Source organism: Helianthus annuus, chromosome 9 (genome assembly GCF_002127325.2).
Source record: "Helianthus annuus cultivar XRQ/B chromosome 9, HanXRQr2.0-SUNRISE, whole genome shotgun sequence".
NCBI classification, from domain to species: domain Eukaryota; kingdom Viridiplantae; phylum Streptophyta; class Magnoliopsida; order Asterales; family Asteraceae; genus Helianthus; species Helianthus annuus.
In genome coordinates, this window is record NC_035441.2 from 183,445,142 (window position 1) to 183,469,622 (window position 24,481).

Below are 24,481 nucleotides of genomic sequence, written 5' to 3' on the forward strand. Positions count from 1 at the left end.
AGGTATCCTTTATTGTCTCATGTTTGTATACATTTCATGTAGTTTTAGGTATATTTTCATGCATATTTTTAGGTACGAAAAAATGGCTTCTTTGAAATACTTTAAAGTCATTGCGCCGCCGCAACGCGCGGCGGGTTAACTACTAGTTTATAAAAAGTTAAAAACCAGATGTGTATAAAACCGGTTTCTTACACAAACCGAACCGGTTTTGGCCCAAACAGTTTCGGGTGAAATCGTTTTACGATGAAAAACGTTGGAACAAAACATACCGGTTGGGTTCAGGGTTCAAAACCGATTTGGAGAAAAAAAAACCCCGGTCGTTTACATGTTTTTTTTTTCAAACCGGGTCTTAAAGATGAAACCACGAAGTGGTCCCAAACCGGAGGGTAGGCCGGGCCCAAACCAGTTTTTTCACTAGGTCAGTCCGGTCGGTTTCTGGTCATCGGGTCCTAACCGATTTTTTTACACATCGGATTTCTCGAATTTTTTTTAAATAAATTTGAACTAAAAAAACTTGTTCAAGTTCATCTGACTTGACTAAATGGAACTATGAAGAAAATAAAAAAAATTATATATTTGTGTATATATTTCATGTCGGTTGGATTTGAAAATCACAAACTCAATTAGATTTGAAATTATTCTTAATATTAAGTTAGATTTTTGTTTTTCGAATCCGATTCAAATATTGTTCACCTCTAGATAAAAATTTCGTAACTTTTAATTACAATCCCATGGAAAACGGGACTTTTCAATTTTCATAACAAACACAACATATCACATATTGTATGATTTTTGTATAGAATAGAGGTAATGTTTGTTTACATCTCATTCTCTCCATACTCTACCAATAGTTTTATTGTTTGTGGGGCTTTAGCGGGTATGGTTGTCGTGTCGTTTAATTCTTGTGGGGTTTTAATTCTTGACACATTTTTACCAAATCTTAAAGTATACTCAACCAATTAGGGTTGTTCATCGAATCGAATTATTCAAATAATTTTATTTTTTCCTTGAATTCGTATTCGATTCGAATTCGATTAAAACTTACCGAATTCGAATTCGATTAAAACTTACCGAATTCGATTCGAATTCGAATAAATTCGATTTAATTCAGATTCTGTATAAACATGTAAAAACTATCAAAATGAAACATAAATTTTAAAGCATCCATAAGCACGATATCATATTATAAAGTTCCAAATAAAGTACCATAAGTCTAAAATTCAAAACGAGAAGTCTAATAACCACACCACACTAAAAGTTAATATTTATAGGGTTATAAATCTATTGATAGATTTGTTACTTAGGTTTTAGTTATGGACTTATGGGCCATGTAGTGGGTTTGGTAATATGTAATTTTAATACTTGGAAAAAAAATTGAAAATAATTTATAGTATAGCTTAATAAAAGTTATATAGGCATTATATTTAAAAATCGTAAATAAAATGTATAGTTTTGATTCGAATTTCGAATCGAATTTGAAATTATAAATTCGTATTCGATTCGTATTCGATTTACATGACTCGAATTGAATCGAATTCGAATTCAAATTCTTTTAATCGAAACGAATTCTTGATAATCGAATTTAAACGAATTTCGAATTTTTCGAATTCGAAACGAATTCTGAACACCCCTACAACCAATTACTCATTTTGAATGCATCAACAATCAACCATATCAACTCAAATTGATTTAAAACTATTAAATTCTTAAAGGGTATGATGGTCCGCAATTTGAAACCATGACCCATTGTTATAAACAAATAATTTTTCAGAAATATAAAAACTACATATTTTATAATAATAAAGAAAAGTGCTTGTGAGTCAACATACTAAAAACTTAGTCATAATGTTAACTCTCTAGAAGTAAAAGCAAAACAGAAATCCTTCTATAAATTACCTGAATCATAAAAAACTAGACATCACAAATAGCTAGTTCATTGCTCAATTGTTACATTCTCTATCAGTTTAATCGAAAATTTTCTTCAAAATGTCTGGCCCGTACCTGAACCCATTTGCGGTTTACTTCTCAGCACTGGTTGATCCGCGATGTGTAGCCGTCTGACTCTCGTCCCGTTGTCTTTCTTGTTTGTCGGAAGCTTGTTTGTTCGGGCTCTGTTCAGCAGCAGTGCTGCTTACATGCTGTTTTGTGTCATCTTCTTTTTGCTCTGAAACTTTCATATTTCTTTGGTTTTTGGATTCCGTTACAATCTCCTTGACGGTTCTTTCCAAGCTGTCTAATCTCTCTTTTACCTCCAATAATTGTGGATTAGATTTTAGTACTTCTTCTTCGGTTGCCTTTATCTTCTTGGACTCTTCAATTCGTCTCTTTTCTAGTTCCTGCAAAAAAAAAAGTTTATTTGACAAAAAAAATAACTAACGAATATGAAAAGATTAAAGTACGACGAGGGGAGTTCATTTACTGCATCCATTTTCTTCATTTCGTGACGAGCATATTGAGCAACTAAATAAACAGCTGTCACAAAGAAAAACTAGAGATAAAACAAAACTTGAAAGCTTATATATGTATGTGTGCATATGTATATGTTGTGTGTGTATACAGAGAGAGAGAGGGAGATACCGAGTGAAGGCAAGCAAACAAAGAAGAGCTGAACCAGATGAAAATCAAGCCTGAGAATCAGACACGAAAAAGTATTAATAAATCACTACCTCAAGTGTGCAACAGATTCATAGGACCATAGCTTGCAATCGCCTAATAGCATATGCTTTTTGAACCACAGTGTTTGGTTCATCATCAATTTTGTAGATGTTAAAATTTTTCATAAGGTTTGACCTTTCATATCAATTATTTCAGCCTTTTATTAGTAGTCTAGATTCTTGCTATCTTCAGTCTTCAAATTCACTGATCTAAATAAACGATAAGAAATTAAAAGAGAAAGTATCATCGGTTGTCATTTGCGTAACAGAAGCTGTTCAGTGATTCGCTTATTTTGTCAACTGAAATCTGGTGTGAGAAAAATATAGGAAAAGAGAATTTCTCCAAAAAATTGAGTGTAAAGATCGATTTATTTTCTGGTTTATATATGGGAAAATGCTACAGAAATGTAACCAAGTTTACAAAGTGTTTCAATTAAATCATCCAAACTTTTTTTGTTTCTCTAAAATAACTAAACTTTAATTTAACGTTTTAAAAGTGTGTAATTACCAGGTCATTAGGTTATGATATTTTTTCAATAAACTTTTGTTTTCTTTTTGAACTATTTGGATATTAGGGATGAATATAATGATAATAATGGGATAAACTATCATGTTCATATATGTGTGCTAGACATTTCTTCTGAAACAAACGAGAGACCTTTGACCTTGAAGACACCCCCACACCACCGCTGCAACTTACCACCTTTCAACCGACCACCATCGCTGCAAGCCATCTGCAAACGCTGCCCGACAACCCACCACCAACGCCGATAATCTTGTCATCAACCTTTCTATCAAAAGATCCCTAATTTGCCATCGGAGTCTGGGTTTGAACCATCGGTACAAAATACTCCATCGTCACCTCCGGAGCCACCGGCGGCTTTAAATCGGGTCCTCGCCGGAATTGGGCTGATTGGTGAAAGTCCGGTCAAGAAGAGAAATACATTTTTTAAACTTTATGGTGGAAGAACTATCACTGCTGGCGGCAGAATACAGTGGTTGACGATGGCACCTGTTTGTCGGACATCGACTTTTTCCATTTTATAAAATGTAACGTCCGGTAATTATAGGAGAATAACAGGTAATGAATAAAAGTGGGAAATTAAATTTGAAATAAAAAGTATATAAAAAAGAGAGATACATAAAAAAGAGAGATAAATAAATAAAAAAAAGAGAGAGAGACAACTTATCGTTTAGCTATAAGTTCTTCCACTAATCAGTAATCACGATGAAGAAGAAGCATTAAGAAAAAGAGAAATGATCTTGTTATAAAATAAGTAAATGAGTTTCATAAATAGAGAAACAATCCACTTAATATTGGTGTTTGAGAATGAAGGAGTACAATTTTTTTCCCTAAATCATATTTGGAATAAATAATAATAATAATAATAATAATAATCTATATATATTCTAAAGTTTAGTTATATGTTCTATTTTAAAACCAAATTTATGGTTGTTTTAAATGCACCAACCTATAAAAATCCTATTAATTGCATTTAATTTACTTAATAATCTATATCTATCTATATCTATAATATATTAAAAAGGCACCAAACTTTTAAGACACTAGAGGGATAATTTTGTTATTCTCACACGCTAAAAACCCTTCCCTGCCCTCAAGACCTTAATCGACAACCCCCTCCTTTAATTACCTAAAACTCAATCGCTCAACTCTCTCCACCTTCCACTCATCGCCGTTGCTGAATATCTACCTTTTCTTATCCTCTCTGCCAGGCGATTTAGGGTTTAGACACGCCACAAAATCAAAGAAGATTTAATCGGGAGAATCGAATCCACGACTGTAAATCGATGGCCACACAACCTCCAAACGATGGCTGAAGACAGACCATCCCCATATCTCTGCTATCCTCTACAGCTAGACCATCGAAAGGTCACCTCTTTCTCTCTCTAATTGCGTGTATATATGGGGCATGTATATACAATCTTCCAATTTCTTTACTTTTTGTTCAAAATTTCAGAAAAAAAAATATGCTTTAAGTTTGTTTGTTGATATTGACCTGTAGAATTTGACCAATGGGCGTTCGGATCAGTTGAGATGGCGTCTCAGAGCAATGGAGGAAGAAGTAGACCGACGAGATTAAATTTATTCATAGGGCGAGGTGCTTGTGGAATGGATTACAAAGCCAAGCAGGTAAATTTATCAGTTTTATCATTTTGCTAGACTTGACTATTTTATTGTTCCTTTGTTTTGTATATTAAAAAAAATATCGATTGGGTGGTATTTAGTTCCTCAATTTGTTTGCGGGTGACTAATACTTGATTTACAACTTAACGTCGTAAGGTATATCTTACTCTTTCCAAACTATTATTCATGTTCAGAAATTGAAGAAATCAACCACATAGGCTTCAAGTATAATAATTACAGTAATTTGATATAATGCATTAAATGTGGCTTCCAACAAATGGAATAGCCTGGGTACAAAAGTGGTGAGTCGAGCAGGTGGGTGTTAACTACGATTACAAAAACTATATTAGTACAATCTAATGATAAAGCTAAAGAATCTGATGCTAAATGAGTTGATCAAATATCAAACCAAACAAACAATCAAGGTTCTTGGGTTCCTTTCTTCACTTTCTGATATTGATCATGAGTTTTGGGAGTTTTGTATGCTGGACTTATGATTGAGAAGAAATCTGCTTTGCCGAAATTAATCGAGTACAACGTCCGGTTCGGAGATCCAGAATGTCAGGTAAGCTAGGTTCTATCTCCAGTCACTTTTAAAACACACATCCAAACACGCCCCCTAAGTTTCATGAATTTGTAACATAATCTCTTCCTTAGTTAAGCAGTTTTAGTCATTTATATATCCTCTGAGTATCTATAAACCAACTGTTGAAAATCTGACTCATTGGTCTGTTTATTTTATCTTTGGTACCTTTTCGTTCAGATCGTAACATTTTAAGATATGTTCAACTAAAAATCATTCAGATGTAATCTTGAATCGCAAGTATATGGCTACTCATTTCCTCATCTTACAAAGAGAAATAATGTTGCTGGGCACCACATAGCATGTTGACTTACTACTTAGGAGAGGGTGATGTTCTGTGCCTTCTCAAAAAAGTATTGTATACATGAGATTATTGTGCTTTTACACGTACTAAGACCTGGTAATTGCCTGGGAATGCTAATTTTGAGTAATTATGCTATAACATTTGTTCGTGGAACTTCAAAAAGGTACGTTTTCTTCTATTTATTTTAAACGGATAAGGGTAGGGGTGTTCATAAACTCTTAAAATCGATCAAACAACCCAAATCGTGTTTAATTTCACTCACAAAAGTCCTTAAAAGTTAATTTTTTTTTGTTTAAAAGGTTGGAAAATTGTTTAAAAAATTACAGGCTTGCAAAACATAATAACTTTGACTACGTTGACTTTTTTTGACTTACGCCAATGGGTGCAAACAAACATGGTTACCTTAGAACAATCTCTAGACCAAAATATGTTATCCTTTATGCAGTACCCATTATACAGTTTTATCTTTTAAGCTTGTGGTGTTGGTTGCTACGGTTTACTAACATATGATATAATGCAGACCCTTTGGTCGCTTGGGTATGGATGATATTGTCACAACTGTAGTTGGTAGAGCTGAGCCACATAATCAGGTTCTTAGTCTTATTTTACCCATTATTTATTATTTATTATTATTATTATTATTACTATTATTATTGTTATTATTATTATTATTACTAATATTATAATATATGTATTAAATCAAGAATCTGAATATTAAGTTTTTGTTTTATTATTTGTGAATGTTCTATGTTTTTTATAGGCGCTGCTTCATCCTAACCAAGATAGAGTGTTGACCATTCCATGAAAATGCACGTTTACAAGGACTTCCTGATCATTATAAACTTTGTGGACCTGTTAAAGCAAGGTAATGTTACTAAAAATGAGCGTGTTTTAATATTTTCTAACACACGGTTTCCTCATTACTGTTCTTGACATGGTCTTGACTTCATCGTTAATTTAAAAGTTATAAAAGTTATTACTGTTCTTAAAGTGGTACGGGTTCAAGTCTAACAAAAAAGGCAATAGTGCCCGTCTTATTGAGTCATTTTGATTTTAAATTTCAATGTTCATATGATTTCAATGGTTTGGTTTCATATAGTTACTGCTATTGAAATTTCCAATAACTAATGTTCATGGAGTGATTATTCTCAGTGATCCATATGAGACTTTGGTCCCTACATATTTATACAACGTAATTTCTTTTGTTTCTCTCACCAGCTTATTGGTTTTCTTATGCTTTATATGGGATTGGAATTCATGGGCTTTACATGAATGTTTTTTTTAAATCAATTATAAAAGTTGGTGTTTGCAGCTGTGTATTTTTCTGATAGATCTGAAGTCCAATGTCTGCATCGCTGGAAAAAGGTTCTTAATTCAGAACTTATTAAAGGTCCATAGACTCATGAGGTTTTCACCACATCCCCTCCTACTCTTTGACACGTTTGATCAAAACAGCTTTTATGGTCTCTTTTTATTATTATTATTATTTTTTTTTTCGCTGTAGGAGGATCAAAAAGTCCTTGAGCTGGTGAAAACATATGGATGGGCCCACAAAATGGTCTCTCATAACACAGTCTCTTCTCAGTCGTATTGGTAAGCAGTGTCGTGAAAGGTACACGATTTGTGTATAAATCTAAAATCTTGCGAGATGTGGATTAACTATTAAAGGGATTAATAATTTGTCTAGCAAACTTCTTCAATTGGAAAAAACAAACATTCTACATTAGTAATGCAATATAAGCGATCTAAATGTGTGATTATTTAGGAGTTTGAGAGCTTAAAGAAGGTGTTATGATAGAGCGAGTTAAACGGTTCTCCTACTCTATTAGTTATTTTATATATGTATTTATCAAAAGGTTCACCAACGGTTTGTTGGATGTTTGATTTGTATATAGATATACTCACTATTATTGTTTATAGATGTACTCACGGTTTGTTGGATGTTTGGTTTGTTTACAACGGCTTTGATGTTTTAGCGACACATGTTAGGATCAATGCCAATGCAAGAAGATGGCCTTCACATGTCCGGACATGTAAAACAAGCCGTTCTTGCAAGAACTTAAAACATATACGAAAGCTGTTGTTCGAGTCTTCTTTTTGTATGTGTGGATCTCTATTCAGACATCTGAATAACATGCACATGTGTTTCGGGATAGAAAAAAGTACAATTTTTGTAGTAGCTTTGATTATCCATATAAAAGAACTGGAAAATGAAACAATTATAGCATCAACTATATTAGTTTCTACATTTGAAAGGGGAAGTTTGACACGAAAAGTCGTAACTATTTTTCAAATTTAGGTTAGTGAAGAGTGTAGAATAAAACGATTGATGAACTAACATTAACAGAGAACGAGCAGAATGGTGTAAATTGTCGACTCCGACGTAATGCTCTGGTACAAAGAAACTTTTAACAACCTGAACCCAGCGGGTCCCCCGGAGTAAACGGTTCATAGGTTAAATTATATTCTTCCCCTGTACAGAAACTTTTAGGACAAGCTGGCGATAGATGTTTCAAGTCGGATCGTTATACTTATGCATGGAATACTCTGTTTACTAATATAATTAAATAACGCGCTGCTCGGGTTAGTAGTCATCTCGCAGGTTAGTTTGTCAAGCATTGTCAAACATCTTATCACGAACAAACAATAGCTATTATGCATGTTGTGCATCGCACGGGCTTTCTCCCTAGTAATAATAATAATAATAATAATAATAATAATAATAATAATAATAATAATAATGAAACCTGACACATCATCATTGTTACCTAGTAACCTAAAAATTACATGGTATTAAAACATTAAACTAAACTTTAGTGATTTTAGAGGGACGAAAAAAGTTTAAGTTATTTAATTGGAACACTTGATAAACTTTGTTACATTTCTATAAAGTTACCCCTTTATATATTTATTTGACTATTTTGGGATTTAACGGGTACGGTTGTTGTTTTAATCGACTATTTTGGGCTTTTCTATGTTCAGTTGCTATGTTACCACCTTAACAGTCACTTGGTAATAAGAATGGATTATGAAGCGTCCAATTTTCAAGATTTTGGTGTATTAAAGATGTAATGCTTGGAAACTCAAATAAATATGTACACACACAGTCACACACATATATGTTTGGCCTGATTATTCATAACATCCTTTTTCATTGATAAGTTTGGCTGATTTTATGTTCGGTTGCTGTGTTCACCTGTAACAGTCTCTAGAATGTACAGATGTAATGCTTGGAAACTGAAATAATATATGTAAATACACACACACACATATATGAAATCGATAGCTTTTATGATCCTATAACCTTTTACTAAATTCGTAAATGAAGTCGTATGCTTTATCTTACACAATTACATACACATAGAGGATGCAAAAAGAATGATTAGACTTTAAGTTCTTCCAGCACTATCAAATATCAATGTGAGTAATTTTGTTTCGGTCTCCTCCTAAAGGGGCAAAAAGGGGGTGAATCAAGATTGACTGTTGTGTGAGAGATATAAAAAGTGATTTTGCAATGTTTATATGTTAACCTAATAGGTTTATTCAATCTATATTACATGTGTTTCACGTAACCTTTTTTTGTTTTAGATTATAAACTTATCTAATCTCAGAACACTTAACAGAAACTTTTCATTTAAGCTTCAGCACTAAATCGTATTGGAGTTCTATAAGTAAAACAACTAAATCATATAGAAGATTAGAATGGTAATTTATGGCACTCAGAACATTTACAAAGCTGTCAATTTTCATCTAGAACCAAGTCATGACACAAACATTGAATCGTTACGGCATTTGCAGGTCTAAACATAAAGGTTTGATCATTGTAATTGCTAATATACATACACATGATCAATGTTTGCTGGCTGCATTAAAGCAGCAAACATCCTTATGAGTAGAAGAAAAGCCCAAATTTAGTTCTCAAGCACAAACAAGTCTAGGCGTCTAGCAAACAATCGATAAAAACGAGTGCCATAAAGTGCAGAAAAAGACAACATGCATAGTAAATTTTCATGTATCCAATTGCATGCAAAGTGTTCGACGAAATGCCTAAACCAAATCCACATCACTAACCTAGCCAAAAAGCACATAAAAGTAAAAAAAAAAACAAACAAGAAGAATACCTGAATTTCTTCTTTTTCGGAGGAGTGGTGAAGAGAATCTTGGCAGCAGTCATGAAATCAAGCTTATCGAGGTCTCGATACGAGTCATGATGAGTTAAACTATTAGAACTCTCTCCATTCTTGTTTGATTCAATAATATGTTTACTGTTGTTTGTGGATAAACATTTGCTTCTGAATCTTGCAGATGTTACTATCCCTATTCGCCTACCAACCCTTCCCAGAAGCATCATACATTAACTAACTAAATGATGATGTCACCAGCAGCAACATATGCAATTTGTATGTTTGTTGCTTACTCTCTGCTGCAAATATGGAATCAACTCAAAAGTCATATTTATGAAACAAACGCAATTGATTTAACAGAATAAGATTAACAATAACGTAAGCTACATAGAATATGAATGAAAATATCGACAACTTGAAACCCTAATTGACAGATACCGAATAGAAACCCACTAAAATCGGATAAATAGTAAGTACGCACCTGATGATTTGGAAGAAATCAATGGAGATTGATCCTGTCTGTCTGGTAAAAATTGAAAATGTTTTTCAGTTTTTTAACCGAGAAATTGGAAGTGATGAACAAGAAGACGATTTTGTGAAACCTTTTTTTTTTTTTTTGTAATTAGCATGTTTGGCAATCAACTTATTGGCTTAATCAAAAAGGGGTCTTAGGGGCTGTTTGGTAGCCTCTTAATTACCATTCGAATTCGAAACGAATTCTGAACACCCCTACAACCAATTACTCATTTTGAATGCATCAACAATCAACCATATCAACTCAAATTGATTTAAAACTATTAAATTCTTAAAGGGTATGACGGTCCGCAATTTGAAACCATGACCCATTGTTATAAACAAATAATTTTTCAGAAATATAAAAACTACATATTTTATAATAATAAAGAAAAGTGCTTGTGAGTCAACATACTAAAAACTTAGTCATAATGTTAACTCTCTAGAAGTAAAAGCAAAACAGAAATCCTTCTATAAATTACCTGAATCATAAAAAACTAGACATCACAAATAGCTAGTTCATTGCTCAATTGTTACATTCTCTATCAGTTTAATCGAAAATTTTCTTCAAAATGTCTGGCCCGTACCTGAACCCATTTGCGGTTTACTTCTCAGCACTGGTTGATCCGCGATGTGTAGCCGTCTGACTCTCGTCCCGTTGTCTTTCTTGTTTGTCGGAAGCTTGTTTGTTCGGGCTCTGTTCAGCAGCAGTGCTGCTTACATGCTGTTTTATGTCATCTTCTTTTTGCTCTGAAACTTTCATATTTCTTTGGTTTTTGGATTCCGTTACAATCTCATTGACGGTTTTTTCCAAGCTGTCTAATCTCTCTTTTACCTCCAATAATTGTGGATTAGATTTTAGTACTTCTTCTTCGGTTGCCTTTATCTTCTTGGACTCTTCAATTCGTCTCTTTTCTAGTTCCTGCAAAAAAAAAGTTTATTTGACAAAAAAAAAAAAAAAAAACTTACGAATATGAAAACATTAAAGTACGACGAGGGGAGTTCACTTACTGCATCCATTTTCTTCATTTCGTGACGAGCATATTGAGCAACTAAATAGACATCTGTCACAAAGAAGAACTAGAGATAAAAGAAAACTTGAAAGCTTATATATGTATGTGTGCATATGTATATGTTGTGTGTGTATACAGAGAGAGAGAGGGAGATACCGAGTGAAGGCAAGCAAACAAAGAAGAGCTGAACCAGATGAAAATCAAGCCTGAGAATCAGACATGAAAAAGTATTAATAAATCACTACCTCAAGTGTGCAACAGATTCATAGGACCATAGCTTGCAATCGCCTAATAGCATGTGCTTTTTGAACCACAGTGTTTGGTTCATCATCAATTTTGTAGATGTTAAAATTTTTCATAAGGTTTGACCTTGCATATCAATTATTTCAGCCTTTTATTAGTAGTCTAGATTCTTGCTATCTTCAGTCTTCAAATTCACTGATCTAAATAAACGATAAGAAATTAAAAGAGAAAGTATCATCGGTTGTCATTTGCGTAACATAAGCTGTTCAGTGATTCGCTTATTTTGTCAACTGAAATCTGGTGTGAGAAAAATATAGGAAAAGAGAATTTCTCCAAAAAATTGAGTGTAAAGATCGATTTATTTTCTGGTTTATATATGGGAAAATGCTACAGAAATGTAACCAAGTTTACAAAGTGTTTCAATTAAATCATCCAAACTTTTTTTGTTTCTCTAAAATAACTAAACTTTAATTTAACGTTTTAAAAGTGTGTAATTACCAGGTCATTAGGTTATGATATTTTTTCAATAAACTTTTGTTTTCTTTTTGAACTATTTGGATATTAGGGATGAATATAATGATAATAATGGGATAAACTATCATGTTCATATATGTGTGCTAGACATTTCTTCTGAAACAAACGAGAGACCTTTGACCTTGAAGACACCCCCACACCACCGCTGCAACTTACCACCTTTCAACCGACCACCATCGCTGCAAGCCATCTGCAAACGCTGCCCGACAACCCACCACCAACGCCGATAATCTTGTCATCAACCTTTCTATCAAAAGATCCCTAATTTGCCATCGGAGTCTGGGTTTGAACCATCGGTACAAAATACTCCATCGTCACCTCCGGAGCCACCGGCGGCTTTAAATCGGGTCCTCGCCGGAATTGGGCTGATTGGTAAAAGTCCGGTCAAGAAGAGAAATACATTTTTTAAACTTTATGGTGGAAGAACTATCATTGCTGGCGGCAGAATACAGTGGTTGACGATGGCACCTGTTTGTCGGACATCGACTTTTTCCATTTTATAAAATGTAACGTCCGGTAATTATAGGAGAATAACAGGTAATGAATAAAAGTGGGAAATTAAATTTGAAATAAAAAGTATATAAAAAAGAGAGATACATAAAAAAGAGAGATAAATAAATAAAAAAAAGAGAGAGAGACAACTTATCGTTTAGCTATAAGTTCTTCCAGTAATCAGTAATCACGATGAACAAGAAGCATTAAGAAAAAAAGAAATGATCTTGTTATAAAATAAGTAAATGAGTTTCATAAATAGAGAAACAATCCACTTAATATTGGTGTTTGAGAATGAAGGAGTACAATTTTTTTCCCTAAATCATATTTGGAATAAATAATAATAATAATAATAATAATAATAATAATAATAATAATAATAATAATAATAATGAAACCTGACACATCATCATTGTTACCTAGTAACCTAAAAATTACATGGTATTAAAACATTAAACTAAACTTTAGTGATTTTAGAGGGACGAAAAAAGTTTAAGTTATTTAATTGGAACACTTGATAAACTTTGTTACATTTCTATAAAGTTACCCCTTTATATATTTATTTGACTATTTTGGGATTTAACGGGTACGGTTGTTGTTTTAATCGACTATTTTGGGCTTTTCTATGTTCAGTTGCTATGTTACCACCTTAACAGTCACTTGGTAATAAGAATGGATTATGAAGCGTCCAATTTTCAAGATTTTGGTGTATTAAAGATGTAATGCTTGGAAACTCAAATAAATATGTACACACACAGTCACACACATATATGTTTGGCCTGATTATTCATAACATCCTTTTTCATTGATAAGTTTGGCTGATTTTATGTTCGGTTGCTGTGTTCACCTGTAACAGTCTCTAGAATGTACAGATGTAATGCTTGGAAACTGAAATAATATATGTAAATACACACACACACACATATGAAATCGATAGCTTTTATGATCCTATAACCTTTTACTAAATTCGTAAATGAAGTCGTATGCTTTATCTTACACAATTACATACACATAGAGGATGCAAAAAGAATGATTAGACTTTAAGTTCTTCCAGCACTATCAAATATCAATGTGAGTAATTTTGTTTCGGTCTCCTCCTAAAGGGGCAAAAAGGGGGTGAATCAAGATTGACTGTTGTGTGAGAGATATAAAAAGTGATTTTGCAATGTTTATATGTTAACCTAATAGGTTTATTCAATCTATATTACATGTGTTTCACGTAACCTTTTTTTGTTTTAGATTATAAACTTATCTAATCTCAGAACACTTAACAGAAACTTTTCATTTAAGCTTCAGCACTAAATCGTATAGGAGTTCTATAAGTAAAACAACTAAATCATATAGAAGATTAGAATGGTAATTTATGGCACTCAGAACATTTACAAAGCTGTCAATTTTCATCTAGAACCAAGTCATGACACAAACATTGAATCGTTACGGCATTTGCAGGTCTAAACATAAAGGTTTGATCATTGTAATTGCTAATATACATACACATGATCAATGTTTGCTGACTGCATTAAAGCAGCAAACATCCTTATGAGTAGAAGAAAAGCCCAAATTTAGTTCTCAAGCACAAACAAGTCTAGGCGTCTAGCAAACAATCGATAAAAACGAGTGCCATAAAGTGCAGAAAAAGACAACATGCATAGTAAATTTTCATGTATCCAATTGCATGCCAAGTGTTCGACGAAATGCCTAAACCAAATCCACATCACTAACCTAGCCAAAAAGCACATAAAAGTAAAAAAAACAAACAAGAAGAATACCCGAATTTCTTCTTTTTCGGAGGAGTGATGAAGAGAATCTTGGCAGCAGTCATGAAATCAAGCTTATCGAGGTCTCGATACGAGTCATGATGAGTTAAACTATTAGAACTCTCTCCATTCTTGTTTGATTCAATAATATGTTTACTGTTGTTTGTGGATAAACATTTGCTTCTGAATCTTGCAGATGTTACTATCCCTATTCGCCTACCAACCCTTCCCAGAAGCATCATACATTAACTAACTAAATGATGATGTCACCAGCAGCAACATATGCAATTTGTATGTTTGTTGCTTACTCTCTGCTGCAAATATGGAATCAACTCAAAAGTCATATTTATGAAACAAACGCAATTGATTTAACAGAATAAGATTAACAATAACGTAAGCTACATAGAATATGAATGAAAATATCGACAACTTGAAACCCTAATTGACAGATACCGAATAGAAACCCACTAAAATCGGATAAATAGTAAGTACGCACCTGATGATTTGGAAGAAATCAATGGAGATTGATCCTGTCTGTCTGGTAGAAATTGAAAATGTTTTTCAGTTTTTTAACCGAGAAATTGGAAGTGATGAACAAGAAGACGATTTTGTGAAACCTTTTTTTTTTTTTTGTAATTAGCATGTTTGGCAATCAACTTATTGGCTTAATAAAAAAGGGGTCTTAGGGGCTGTTTGGTAGCCTCTTAATTACCATTCGAATTCGAAACGAATTCTGAACACCCCTACAACCAATTACTCATTTTGAATGCATGAACAATCAACCATATCAACTCAAATTGATTTAAAACTATTAAATTCTTAAAGGGTATGATGGTCCGCAATTTGAAACCATGACCCATTGTTATAAACAAATAATTTTTCAGAAATATAAAAACTACATATTTTATAATAATAAAGAAAAGTGCTTGTGAGTCAACATACTAAAAACTTAGTCATAATGTTAACTCTCTAGAAGTAAAAGCAAAACAGAAATCCTTCTATAAATTACCTGAATCATAAAAAACTAGACATCACAAATAGCTAGTTCATTGCTCAATTGTTACATTCTCTATCAGTTTAATCGAAAATTTTCTTCAAAATGTCTGGCCCGTACCTGAACCCATTTGCGGTTTACTTCTCAGCACTAGTTGATCCGCGATGTGTAGCCGTCTGACTCTCGTCCCGTTGTCTTTCTTGTTTGTCGGAAGCTTGTTTGTTCGGGCTCTGTTCAGCAGCAGTGCTGCTTACATGCTGTTTTATGTCATCTTCTTTTTGCTCTGAAACTTTCATATTTCTTTGGTTTTTGGATTCCGTTACAATCTCCTTGACGGTTTTTTCCAAGCTGTCTAATCTCTCTTTTACCTCCAATAATTGTGGATTAGATTTTAGTACTTCTTCTTCGGTTGCCTTTATCTTCTTGGACTCTTCAATTCGTCTCTTTTCTAGTTCCTGCAAAAAAAAAGTTTATTTGACAAAAAAAAAACTTACGAATATGAAAACATTAAAGTACGACGAGGGGAGTTCACTTACTGCATCCATTTTCTTCATTTCGTGACGAGCATATTGAGCAACTAAATAGACATCTGTCACAAAGAAAAACTAGAGATAAAAGAAAACTTGAAAGCTTATATATGTATGTGTGCATATGTATATGTTGTGTGTGTATACAGAGAGAGAGAGGGAGATACCGAGTGAAGGCAAGCAAACAAAGAAGAGCTGAACCAGATGAAAATCAAGCCTGAGAATCAGACACGAAAAAGTATTAATAAATCACTACCTCAAGTGTGCAACAGATTCATAGGACCATAGCTTGCAATCGCCTAATAGCATGTGCTTTTTGAACCACAGTGTTTGGTTCATCATCAATTTTGTAGATGTTAAAATTTTTCATAAGGTTTGACCTTTCATATCAATTATTTCAGCCTTTTATTAGTAGTCTAGATTCTTGCTATCTTCAGTCTTCAAATTCACTGATCTAAATAAACGATAAGAAATTAAAAGAGAAAGTATCATCGGTTGTCATTTGCGTAACAGAAGCTGTTCAGTGATTCGCTTATTTTGTCAACTGAAATCTGGTGTGAGAAAAATATAGGAAAAGAGAATTTCTCCAAAAAATTGAGTGTAAAGATCGATTTATTTTCTGGTTTATATATGGGAAAATGCTACAGAAATGTAACCAAGTTTACAAAGTGTTTCAATTAAATCATCCAAACTTTTTTTGTTTCTCTAAAATAACTAAACTTTAATTTAACGTTTTAAAAGTGTGTAATTACCAGGTCATTAGGTTATGATATTTTTTCAATAAACTTTTGTTTTCTTTTTGAACTATTTGGATATTAGGGATGAATATAATGATAATAATGGGATAAACTATCATGTTCATATATGTGTGCTAGACATTTCTTCTGAAACAAACGAGAGACCTTTGACCTTGAAGACACCCCCACACCACCGCTGCAACTTACCACCTTTCAACCGACCACCATCGCTGCAAGCCATCTGCAAACGCTGCCCGACAACCCACCACCAACGCCGATAATCTTGTCATCAACCTTTCTATCAAAAGATCCCTAATTTGCCATCGGAGTCTGGGTTTGAACCATCGGTACAAAATACTCCATCGTCACCTCCGGAGCCACCGGCGGCTTTAAATCGGGTCCTCGCCGGAATTGGGCTGATTGGTGAAAGTCCGGTCAAGAAGAGAAATACATTTTTTAAACTTTATGGTGGAAGAACTATCACTGCTGGCGGCAGAATACAGTGGTTGACGATGGCACCTGTTTGTCGGACATCGACTTTTTCCATTTTATAAAATGTAACGTCCGGTAATTATAGGAGAATAACAGGTAATGAATAAAAGTGGGAAATTAAATTTGAAATAAAAAGTATATAAAAAAGAGAGATACATAAAAAAGAGAGATAAATAAATAAAAAAAAGAGAGAGAGACAACTTATCGTTTAGCTATAAGTTCTTCCAGTAATCAGTAATCACGATGAAGAAGAAGCATTAAGAAAAAGAGAAATGATCTTGTTATAAAATAAGTAAATGAGTTTCATAAATAGAGAAACAATCCACTTAATATTGGTGTTTGAGAATGAAGGAATACAATTTTTTTCCCTAAATCATATTTGGAATAAATAATAATAATAATAATAATAATAATAATAATAATAATAATAATAATAATAATAATAATAATAATGAAACCTGACACATCATCATTGTTACCTAGTAACCTAAAAATTACATGGTATTAAAACATTAAACTAAACTTTAGTGATTTTAGAGGGACGAAAAAAGTTTAAGTTATTTAATTGGAACACTTGATAAACTTTGTTACATTTCTATAAAGTTACCCCTTTATATATTTATTTGACTATTTTGGGATTTAACGGGTACGGTTGTTGTTTTAATCGATTATTTTGGGCTTTTCTATGTTCAGTTGCTATGTTACCTCCTTAACAGTCACTTGGTAATAAGAATGGATTATGAAGCGTCCAATTTTCAAGATTTTGGTGTATTAAAGATGTAATGCTTGGAAACTCAAATAAATATGTACACACACAGTCACACACATATATGTTTGGCCTGATTATTCATAACATCCTTTTTCATTGATAAGTTTGGCTGATTTTATGTTCGGTTGCTGTGTTCACCTGTAACAGTCTCTAGAATGTACAAATGTAATGCTTGGAAACTGAAATAATATATGTAAATACACACACACACATATATGAAATCGATAGCTTTTATGATCCTATAACCTTTTACTAAATTCGTAAATGAAGTCGTATGCTTTATCTTACACAATTACATACACATAGAGGATGCAAAAAGAATGATTAGACTTTAAGTTCTTCCAGCACTATCAAATATCAATGTGAGTAATTTTGTTTCGGTCTCCTCCTAAAGGGGCAAAAAGGGGGTGAATCAAGATTGACTGTTGTGTGAGAGATATAAAAAGTGATTTTGCAATGTTTATATGTTAACCTAATAGGTTTATTCAATCTATATTACATGTGTTTCACGTAACCTTTTTTTGTTTTAGATTATAAACTTATCTAATCTCAGAACACTTAACAGAAACTTTTCATTTAAGCTTCAGCACTAAATCGTATAGGAGTTCTATAAGTAAAACAACTAAATCATATAGAAGATTAGAATGGTAATTTATGGCACTCAGAACATTTACAAAGCTGTCAATTTTCATCTAGAACCAAGTCATGACACAAACATTGAATCGTTACGGCATTTGCAGGTCTAAACATAAAGGTTTGATCATTGTAATTGCTAATATACATACACATGATCAATGTTTGCTGGCTGCATTAAAGCAGCAAACATCCTTATGAGTAGAAGAAAAGCCCAAATTTAGTTCTCAAGCACAAACAAGTCTAGGCGTCTAGCAAACAATCGATAAAAACGAGTGCCATAAAGTGCAGAAAAAGACAACATGCATAGTAAATTTTCATGTATCCAATTGCATGCCAAGTGTTCGACGAAATGCCTAAACCAAATCCACATCACTAACCTAGCCAAAAAGCACATAAAAGTAAAAAAAACAAACAAGAAGAATACCTGAATTTCTTCTTTTTCGGAGGAGTGGTGAAGAGAATCTTGGCAGCAGTCATGAAATCAAGCTTATCGAGGTCTCGATACGAGTCATGATGAGTTAAACTATTAGAACTCTCTCCATTCTTGTTTGATTCAATAATATGTTTACTGTTGTTTGTGGATAAACATTTGCTTCTGAATCTTGCAGATGTTACTATCCCTATTCGCCTACCAACCCTTCCCAGAAGCATCATACATTAACTAACTAAATGATGATGTCACCAGCAGCAACATATGCAATTTGTATGTTTGTTGCTTACTCTCTGCTGCAAATATGGAATCAACTCAAAAGTCATATTTATGAAACAAACGCAATTGATTTAACAGAATAAGATTAACAATAACGTAAGCTACATAGAATATGAATGAAAATATCGACAACTTGAAACCCTAATTGACAGATACCGAATAGAAACCCACTAAAATCGGATAAATAGTAAGTACGCACCTGATGATTTGGAAGAAATCAATGGAGATTGATCCTGTCTGTCTGGTAGAAATTGAAAATGTTTTTCAGTTTTTTAACCGAGAAATTGGAAGTGATGAACAAGAAGACGATTTTGTGAAACCTTTTTTTTTTTTTTTTTTTGTAATTAGCATGTTTGGCAATCAACTTATTGGCTTAATCAAAAAGGGGTCTTAGGGGCTGTTTGGTAGCCTCTTAATTACCATTCGAATTCGAAACGAATTCTGAACACCCCTACAACCAATTACTCATTTTGAATGCATCAACAATCAACCATATCAACTCAAATTGATTTAAAACTATTAAATTCTTAAAGGGTATGACGGTCCGCAATTTGAAACCATGACCCATTGTTATAAACAAATAATTTTTCAGAAATATAAAAACTACATATTTTATAATAATAAAGAAAAGTGCTTGTGAGTCAACATACTAAAAACTTAGTCATAATGTTAACTCTCTAGAAGTAAAAGCAAAACAGAAATCCTTCTATAAATTACCTGAATCATAAAAAACTAGACATCACAAATAGCTAGTTCATTGCTCAATTGTTACATTCTCTATCAGTTTAATCGAAAATTTTCTTCAAAATGTCTGGCCCGTACCTGAACCCATTTGCGGTTTACTTCTCAGCACTGGTTGATCCACGATGTGTAGCCGTCTGACTCTCGTCCCGTTGTCTTTCTTGTTTGTCGGAAGCTTGTTTGTTCGGGCTCTGTTCAGCAGTAGTGCTGCTTACATGCTGTTTTATGTCATCTTCTTTTTGCTCTGAAACTTTCATATTTCTTTGGTTTTTGGATTCCGTTACAATCTCCTTGACGGTTTTTTCCAAGCTGTCTAATCTCTCTTTTACCTCCAATAATTGTGGATTAGATTTTAGTACTTCTTCTTCGGTTGCCTTTATCTTCTTGGACTCTTCAATTCGTCTCTTTTCTAGTTCCTGCAAAAAAAAAGTTTATTTGACAAAAAAAAAAAAACTTACGAATATGAAAACAATAAAGTACGACGAGGGGAGTTCACTTACTGCATCCATTTTCTTCATTTCGTGACGAGCATATTGAGCAACTAAATAGACATCTGTCACAAAGAAAAACTAGAGATAAAAGAAAACTTGAAAGCTTATATATGTATGTGTGCATATGTATATGTTGTGTGTGTATACAGAGAGAGAGAGGGAGATACCGAGTGAAGGCAAGCAAACAAAGAAGAGCTGAACCAGATGAAAATCAAGCCTGAGAATCAGACACGAAAAAGTATTAATAAATCACTACCTCAAGTGTGCAACAGATTCATAGGACCATAGCTTGCAATCGCCTAATAGCATGTGCTTTTTGAACCACAGTGTTTGGTTCATCATCAATTTTGTAGATGTTAAAATTTTTCATAAGGTTTGACCTTTCATATCAATTATTTCAGCCTTTTATTAGTAGTCTAGATTCTTGCTATCTCCAGTCTTCAAATTCACTGATCTAAATAAACGATAAGAAATTAAAAGAGAAAGTATCATCGGTTGTCATTTGCGTAACAGAAGCTGTTCAGTGATTCGCTTATTTTGTCAACTGAAATCTGGTGTGAGAAAAATATAGGAAAAGAGAATTTCTCCAAAAAATTGAGTGTAAAGATCGATTTATTTTCTGGTTTATATATGGGAAAATGCTACAGAAATGTAACCAAGTTTACAAAGTGTTTCAATTAAATCATCCAAACTTTTTTTGTTTCTCTAAAATAACTAAACTTTAATTTAACGTTTTAAAAGTGTGTAATTACCAGGTCATTAGGTTATGATATTTTTTCAATAAACTTTTGTTTTCTTTTTGAACTATTTGGATATTAGGGATGAATATAATGATAATAATGGGATAAACTATCATGTTCATATATGTGTGCTAGACATTTCTTCTGAAACAAACGAGAGACCTTTGACCTTGAAGACACCCCCACACCACCGCTGCAACTTACCACCTTTCAACCGACCACCATCGCTGCAAGCCATCTGCAAACGCTGCCCGACAACCCACCACCAACGCCGATAATCTTGTCATCAACCTTTCTATCAAAAGATCCCTAATTTGCCATCGGAGTCTGGGTTTGAACCATCGGTACAAAATACTCCATCGTCACCTCCGGAGCCACCGGCGGCTTTAAATCGGGTCCTCGCCGGAATTGGGCTGATTGGTGAAAGTCCGGTCAAGAAGAGAAATACATTTTTTAAACTTTATGGTGGAAGAACTATCACTGCTGGCGGCAGAATACAGTGGTTGACGATGGCACCTGTTTGTCGGACATCGACTTTTTCCATTTTATAAAATGTAACGTTCGGTAATTATAGGAGAATAACAGGTAACGAATAAAAGTGGGAAATTAAATTTGAAATAAAAAGTATATAAAAAAGAGAGATACATAAAAAAGAGAGATAAATAAATAAAAAAAAGAGAGAGAGACAACTTATCGTTTAGCTATAAGTTCTTCCAGTAATCAGTAATCACGATGAAGAAGAAGCATTAAGAAAAAAAGAAATGATCTTGTTATAAAATAAGTAAATGAGTTTCATAAATAGAGAAACAATCCACTTAATATTGGTGTTTGAGAATGAAGGAGTACAATTTTTTTCCCTAAATCATATTTGGAATAAATAATAATAATAATAATAATAATAATAATAATAATAATAATAATAATAATAATAATAATAATAATGAAACCTGACACATCATCATTGTTACCTAGTAACCTAAAAATTACATGGTATTAAAACATTAAACTAAACTTTAGTGATTTTAGAGGGACGAAAAAAGTTTAAGTTATTTAATTGGAACACTTGATAAACTTTGTTACATTTCTATAAAGTTACCCCTTTATATATTTATTTGACTATTTTGGGATTTAACGGGTACGGTTGTTGTTTTAATCGACTATTTTGGGCTTTTCTATGTTCAGTTGCTATGTTACCACCTTAAGAGTCACTTGGTAATAAGAATGGATTATGAAGCGTCCAATTTTCAAGATTTTGGTGTATTAAAGATGTAATGCTTGGAAACTCAAATAAATATGTACACACACAGTCACACACATATATGTTTGGCCTGATTATTCATAACATCCTTTTTCATTGATAAGTTTGGCTGATTTTATGTTCGGTTGCTGTGTTCACCTGTAACAGTCTCTAGAATGTACAGATGTAATGCTTGGAAACTGAAATAATATATGTAAATACACACACACACACATATGAAATCGATAGCTTTTATGATCCTATAACCTTTTACTAAATTCGTAAATGAAGTCGTATGCTTTATCTTACACAATTACATACACATAGAGGATGCAAAAAGAATGATTAGACTTTAAGTTCTTCCAGCACTATCAAATATCAATGTGAGTAATTTTGTTTCGGTCTCCTCCTAAAGGGGCAAAAAGGGGGTGAATCAAGATTGACTGTTGTGTGAGAGATATAAAAAGTGATTTTGCAATGTTTATATGTTAACCTAATAGGTTTATTCAATCTATATTACATGTGTTTCACGTAACCTTTTTTTGTTTTAGATTATAAACTTATCTAATCTCAGAACACTTAACAGAAACTTTTCATTTAAGCTTCAGCACTAAATCGTATAGGAGTTCTATAAGTAAAACAACTAAATCATATAGAAGATTAGAATGGTAATTTATGGCACTCAGAACATTTACAAAGCTGTCAATTTTCATCTAGAACCAAGTCATGACACAAACATTGAATCGTTACGGCATTTGCAGGTCTAAACATAAAGGTTTGATCATTGTAATTGCTAATATACATACACATGATCAATGTTTGCTGGCTGCATTAAAGCAGCAAACATCCTTATGAGTAGAAGAAAAGCCCAAATTTAGTTCTCAAGCACAAACAAGTCTAGGCGTCTAGCAAACAATCGATAAAAACGAGTGCCATAAAGTGCAGAAAAAGACAACATGCATAGTAAATTTTCATGTATCCAATTGCATGCCAAGTGTTCGACGAAATGCCTAAACCAAATCCACATCACTAACCTAGCCAAAAAGCACATAAAAGCAAAAAAACAAACAAGAAGAATACCCGAATTTCTTCTTTTTCGGAGGAGTGGTGAAGAGAATCTTGGCAGCAGTCATGAAATCAAGCTTATCGAGGTCTCGATACGAGTCATGATGAGTTAAACTATTAGAACTCTCTCCATTCTTGTTTGATTCAATAATATGTTTACTGTTGTTTGTGGATAAACATTTGCTTCTGAATCTTGCAGATGTTACTATCCCTATTCGCCTACCAACCCTTCCCAGAAGCATCATACATTAACTAACTAAATGATGATGTCACCAGCAGCAACATATGCAATTTGTATGTTTGTTGCTTACTCTCTGCTGCAAATATGGAATCAACTCAAAAGTCATATTTATGAAACAAACGCAATTGATTTAACAGAATAAGATTAACAATAACGTAAGCTACATAGAATATGAATGAAAATATCGACAACTTGAAACCCTAATTGACAGCTACCGAATAGAAACCCACTAAAATCGGATAAATAGTAAGTACGCACCTGATGATTTGGAAGAAATCAATGGAGATTGATCCTGTCTGTCTGGTAGAAATTGAAAATGTTTTTCAGTTTTTTAACCGAGAAATTGGAAGTGATGAACAAGAAGACGATTTTGTGAAACCTTTTTTTTTTTTTTTTTTTTGTAATTAGCATGTTTGGCAATCAACTTATTGGCTTAATCAAAAAGGGGTCTTAGGGGCTGTTTGGTAGCCTCTTAATTAACATTCAGATGCTATCTCTTAATGGTTTAAAACCAACCTCAAGTCTGAATGGTTAAGAGGTAACCTCTGAATGGTAAATTATCACATCTCACATTCTTCTACCTTCTCATTGGTAAAATTCTTAATGGTTCCATTAAGAGGTAGCCTCTTAATGACCAATTAGATGCTACCAAACAACCCCTTAGTGTTTGGCAAATGCAAAAGTACTTTTCAAAATGACTTTTTGAGAAGGAGAAAAAGTCATCAAAAAGTCATTTTTG

The 24,481-nt window shown here is 33.2% G+C and overlaps 4 protein-coding genes and 1 long non-coding RNA gene across 6 annotated transcripts; 1 reads left to right on the forward strand and 4 right to left on the reverse strand.

The window, feature by feature from the left end:
* Positions 1-1,978: 1,978 nt before the first annotated feature.
* Positions 1,979-2,630, reverse strand: LOC118482274. Its single transcript, XM_035977978.1, has 3 exons — positions 2,578-2,630; positions 2,420-2,472; positions 1,979-2,336 (listed from the first exon to the last, which is right to left on the reverse strand). The coding sequence occupies exons 2-3, from the start codon at positions 2,435-2,437 to the stop codon at positions 2,019-2,021; spliced, it is 336 nt and encodes a 111-aa protein (XP_035833871.1). The 5' UTR covers positions 2,438-2,472; positions 2,578-2,630; the 3' UTR covers positions 1,979-2,018.
* Positions 2,631-4,271: 1,641 nt separating this feature from the next.
* Positions 4,272-7,388, forward strand: LOC110880042. The gene is made up of 4 exons (XR_004868166.1): positions 4,272-4,545; positions 4,679-6,277; positions 6,448-7,094; positions 7,192-7,388. It is a non-coding gene; the product is annotated as an uncharacterized LOC110880042 (long non-coding RNA).
* A 3,443-nt stretch (positions 7,389-10,831) lies between these two features.
* Positions 10,832-14,987, reverse strand: LOC110880040. The gene is made up of 5 exons (XM_022128599.2): positions 14,860-14,987; positions 14,376-14,677; positions 11,494-11,543; positions 11,336-11,388; positions 10,832-11,246 (listed from the first exon to the last, which is right to left on the reverse strand). Exons 2-5 carry the CDS (start codon positions 14,603-14,605, stop codon positions 10,929-10,931), a joined length of 651 nt encoding a protein of 216 aa, XP_021984291.1. The 5' UTR covers positions 14,606-14,677; positions 14,860-14,987; the 3' UTR covers positions 10,832-10,928.
* A 397-nt stretch (positions 14,988-15,384) lies between these two features.
* On the reverse strand, positions 15,385-15,947 carry LOC110876931. Its single transcript, XM_022125089.2, has 2 exons — positions 15,894-15,947; positions 15,385-15,812 (listed from the first exon to the last, which is right to left on the reverse strand). Exons 1-2 carry the CDS (start codon positions 15,909-15,911, stop codon positions 15,495-15,497), a joined length of 336 nt encoding a protein of 111 aa, XP_021980781.2. The 5' UTR covers positions 15,912-15,947; the 3' UTR covers positions 15,385-15,494.
* Positions 15,948-20,049: 4,102 nt separating this feature from the next.
* Positions 20,050-24,142, reverse strand: LOC110880043. Of its 2 annotated transcripts, none has more exons than XM_022128601.2 (5): positions 24,001-24,142; positions 23,517-23,815; positions 20,627-20,676; positions 20,469-20,521; positions 20,050-20,384 (listed from the first exon to the last, which is right to left on the reverse strand). In XM_022128601.2, exons 2-5 carry the CDS (start codon positions 23,744-23,746, stop codon positions 20,067-20,069), a joined length of 651 nt encoding a protein of 216 aa, XP_021984293.1. In that variant the 5' UTR covers positions 23,747-23,815; positions 24,001-24,142; the 3' UTR covers positions 20,050-20,066. The 2 variants fall into 2 exon arrangements, with proteins under 2 accessions (XP_021984293.1, XP_021984292.1); XM_022128600.2 differs by having other exon boundaries at positions 20,052-20,384; positions 23,517-23,818.
* Positions 24,143-24,481: the final 339 nt, after the last annotated feature.

Bases quoted from the DNA above. Each gene is read 5' to 3' on its own strand.
- LOC110880040 (XM_022128599.2), bottom strand. From the start codon at position 14,605: ATGATGCTTCTGGGAAGGGTTGGTAGGCGAATAGGGATAGTAACATCT. The intron at 11,389-11,493 runs GTATCTCCCTCT...TCTTTGTGACAG, and splicing joins TGTTTGCTTGCCTTCACTCG to ATGTCTATTTAGTTGCTCAA. The intron at 11,247-11,335 runs GTAAGTGAACTC...TTTTTTTTGCAG, and splicing joins AAATGAAGAAAATGGATGCA to GAACTAGAAAAGAGACGAAT.
- LOC110880043 (XM_022128601.2), bottom strand. From the start codon at position 23,746: ATGATGCTTCTGGGAAGGGTTGGTAGGCGAATAGGGATAGTAACATCT. The intron at 20,677-23,516 runs GTATTCTTCTTG...TCTGATTCTCAG, and splicing joins CCGAAAAAGAAGAAATTCGG to GCTTGATTTTCATCTGGTTC. The intron at 20,522-20,626 runs GTATCTCCCTCT...TCTTTGTGACAG, and splicing joins TGTTTGCTTGCCTTCACTCG to ATGTCTATTTAGTTGCTCAA.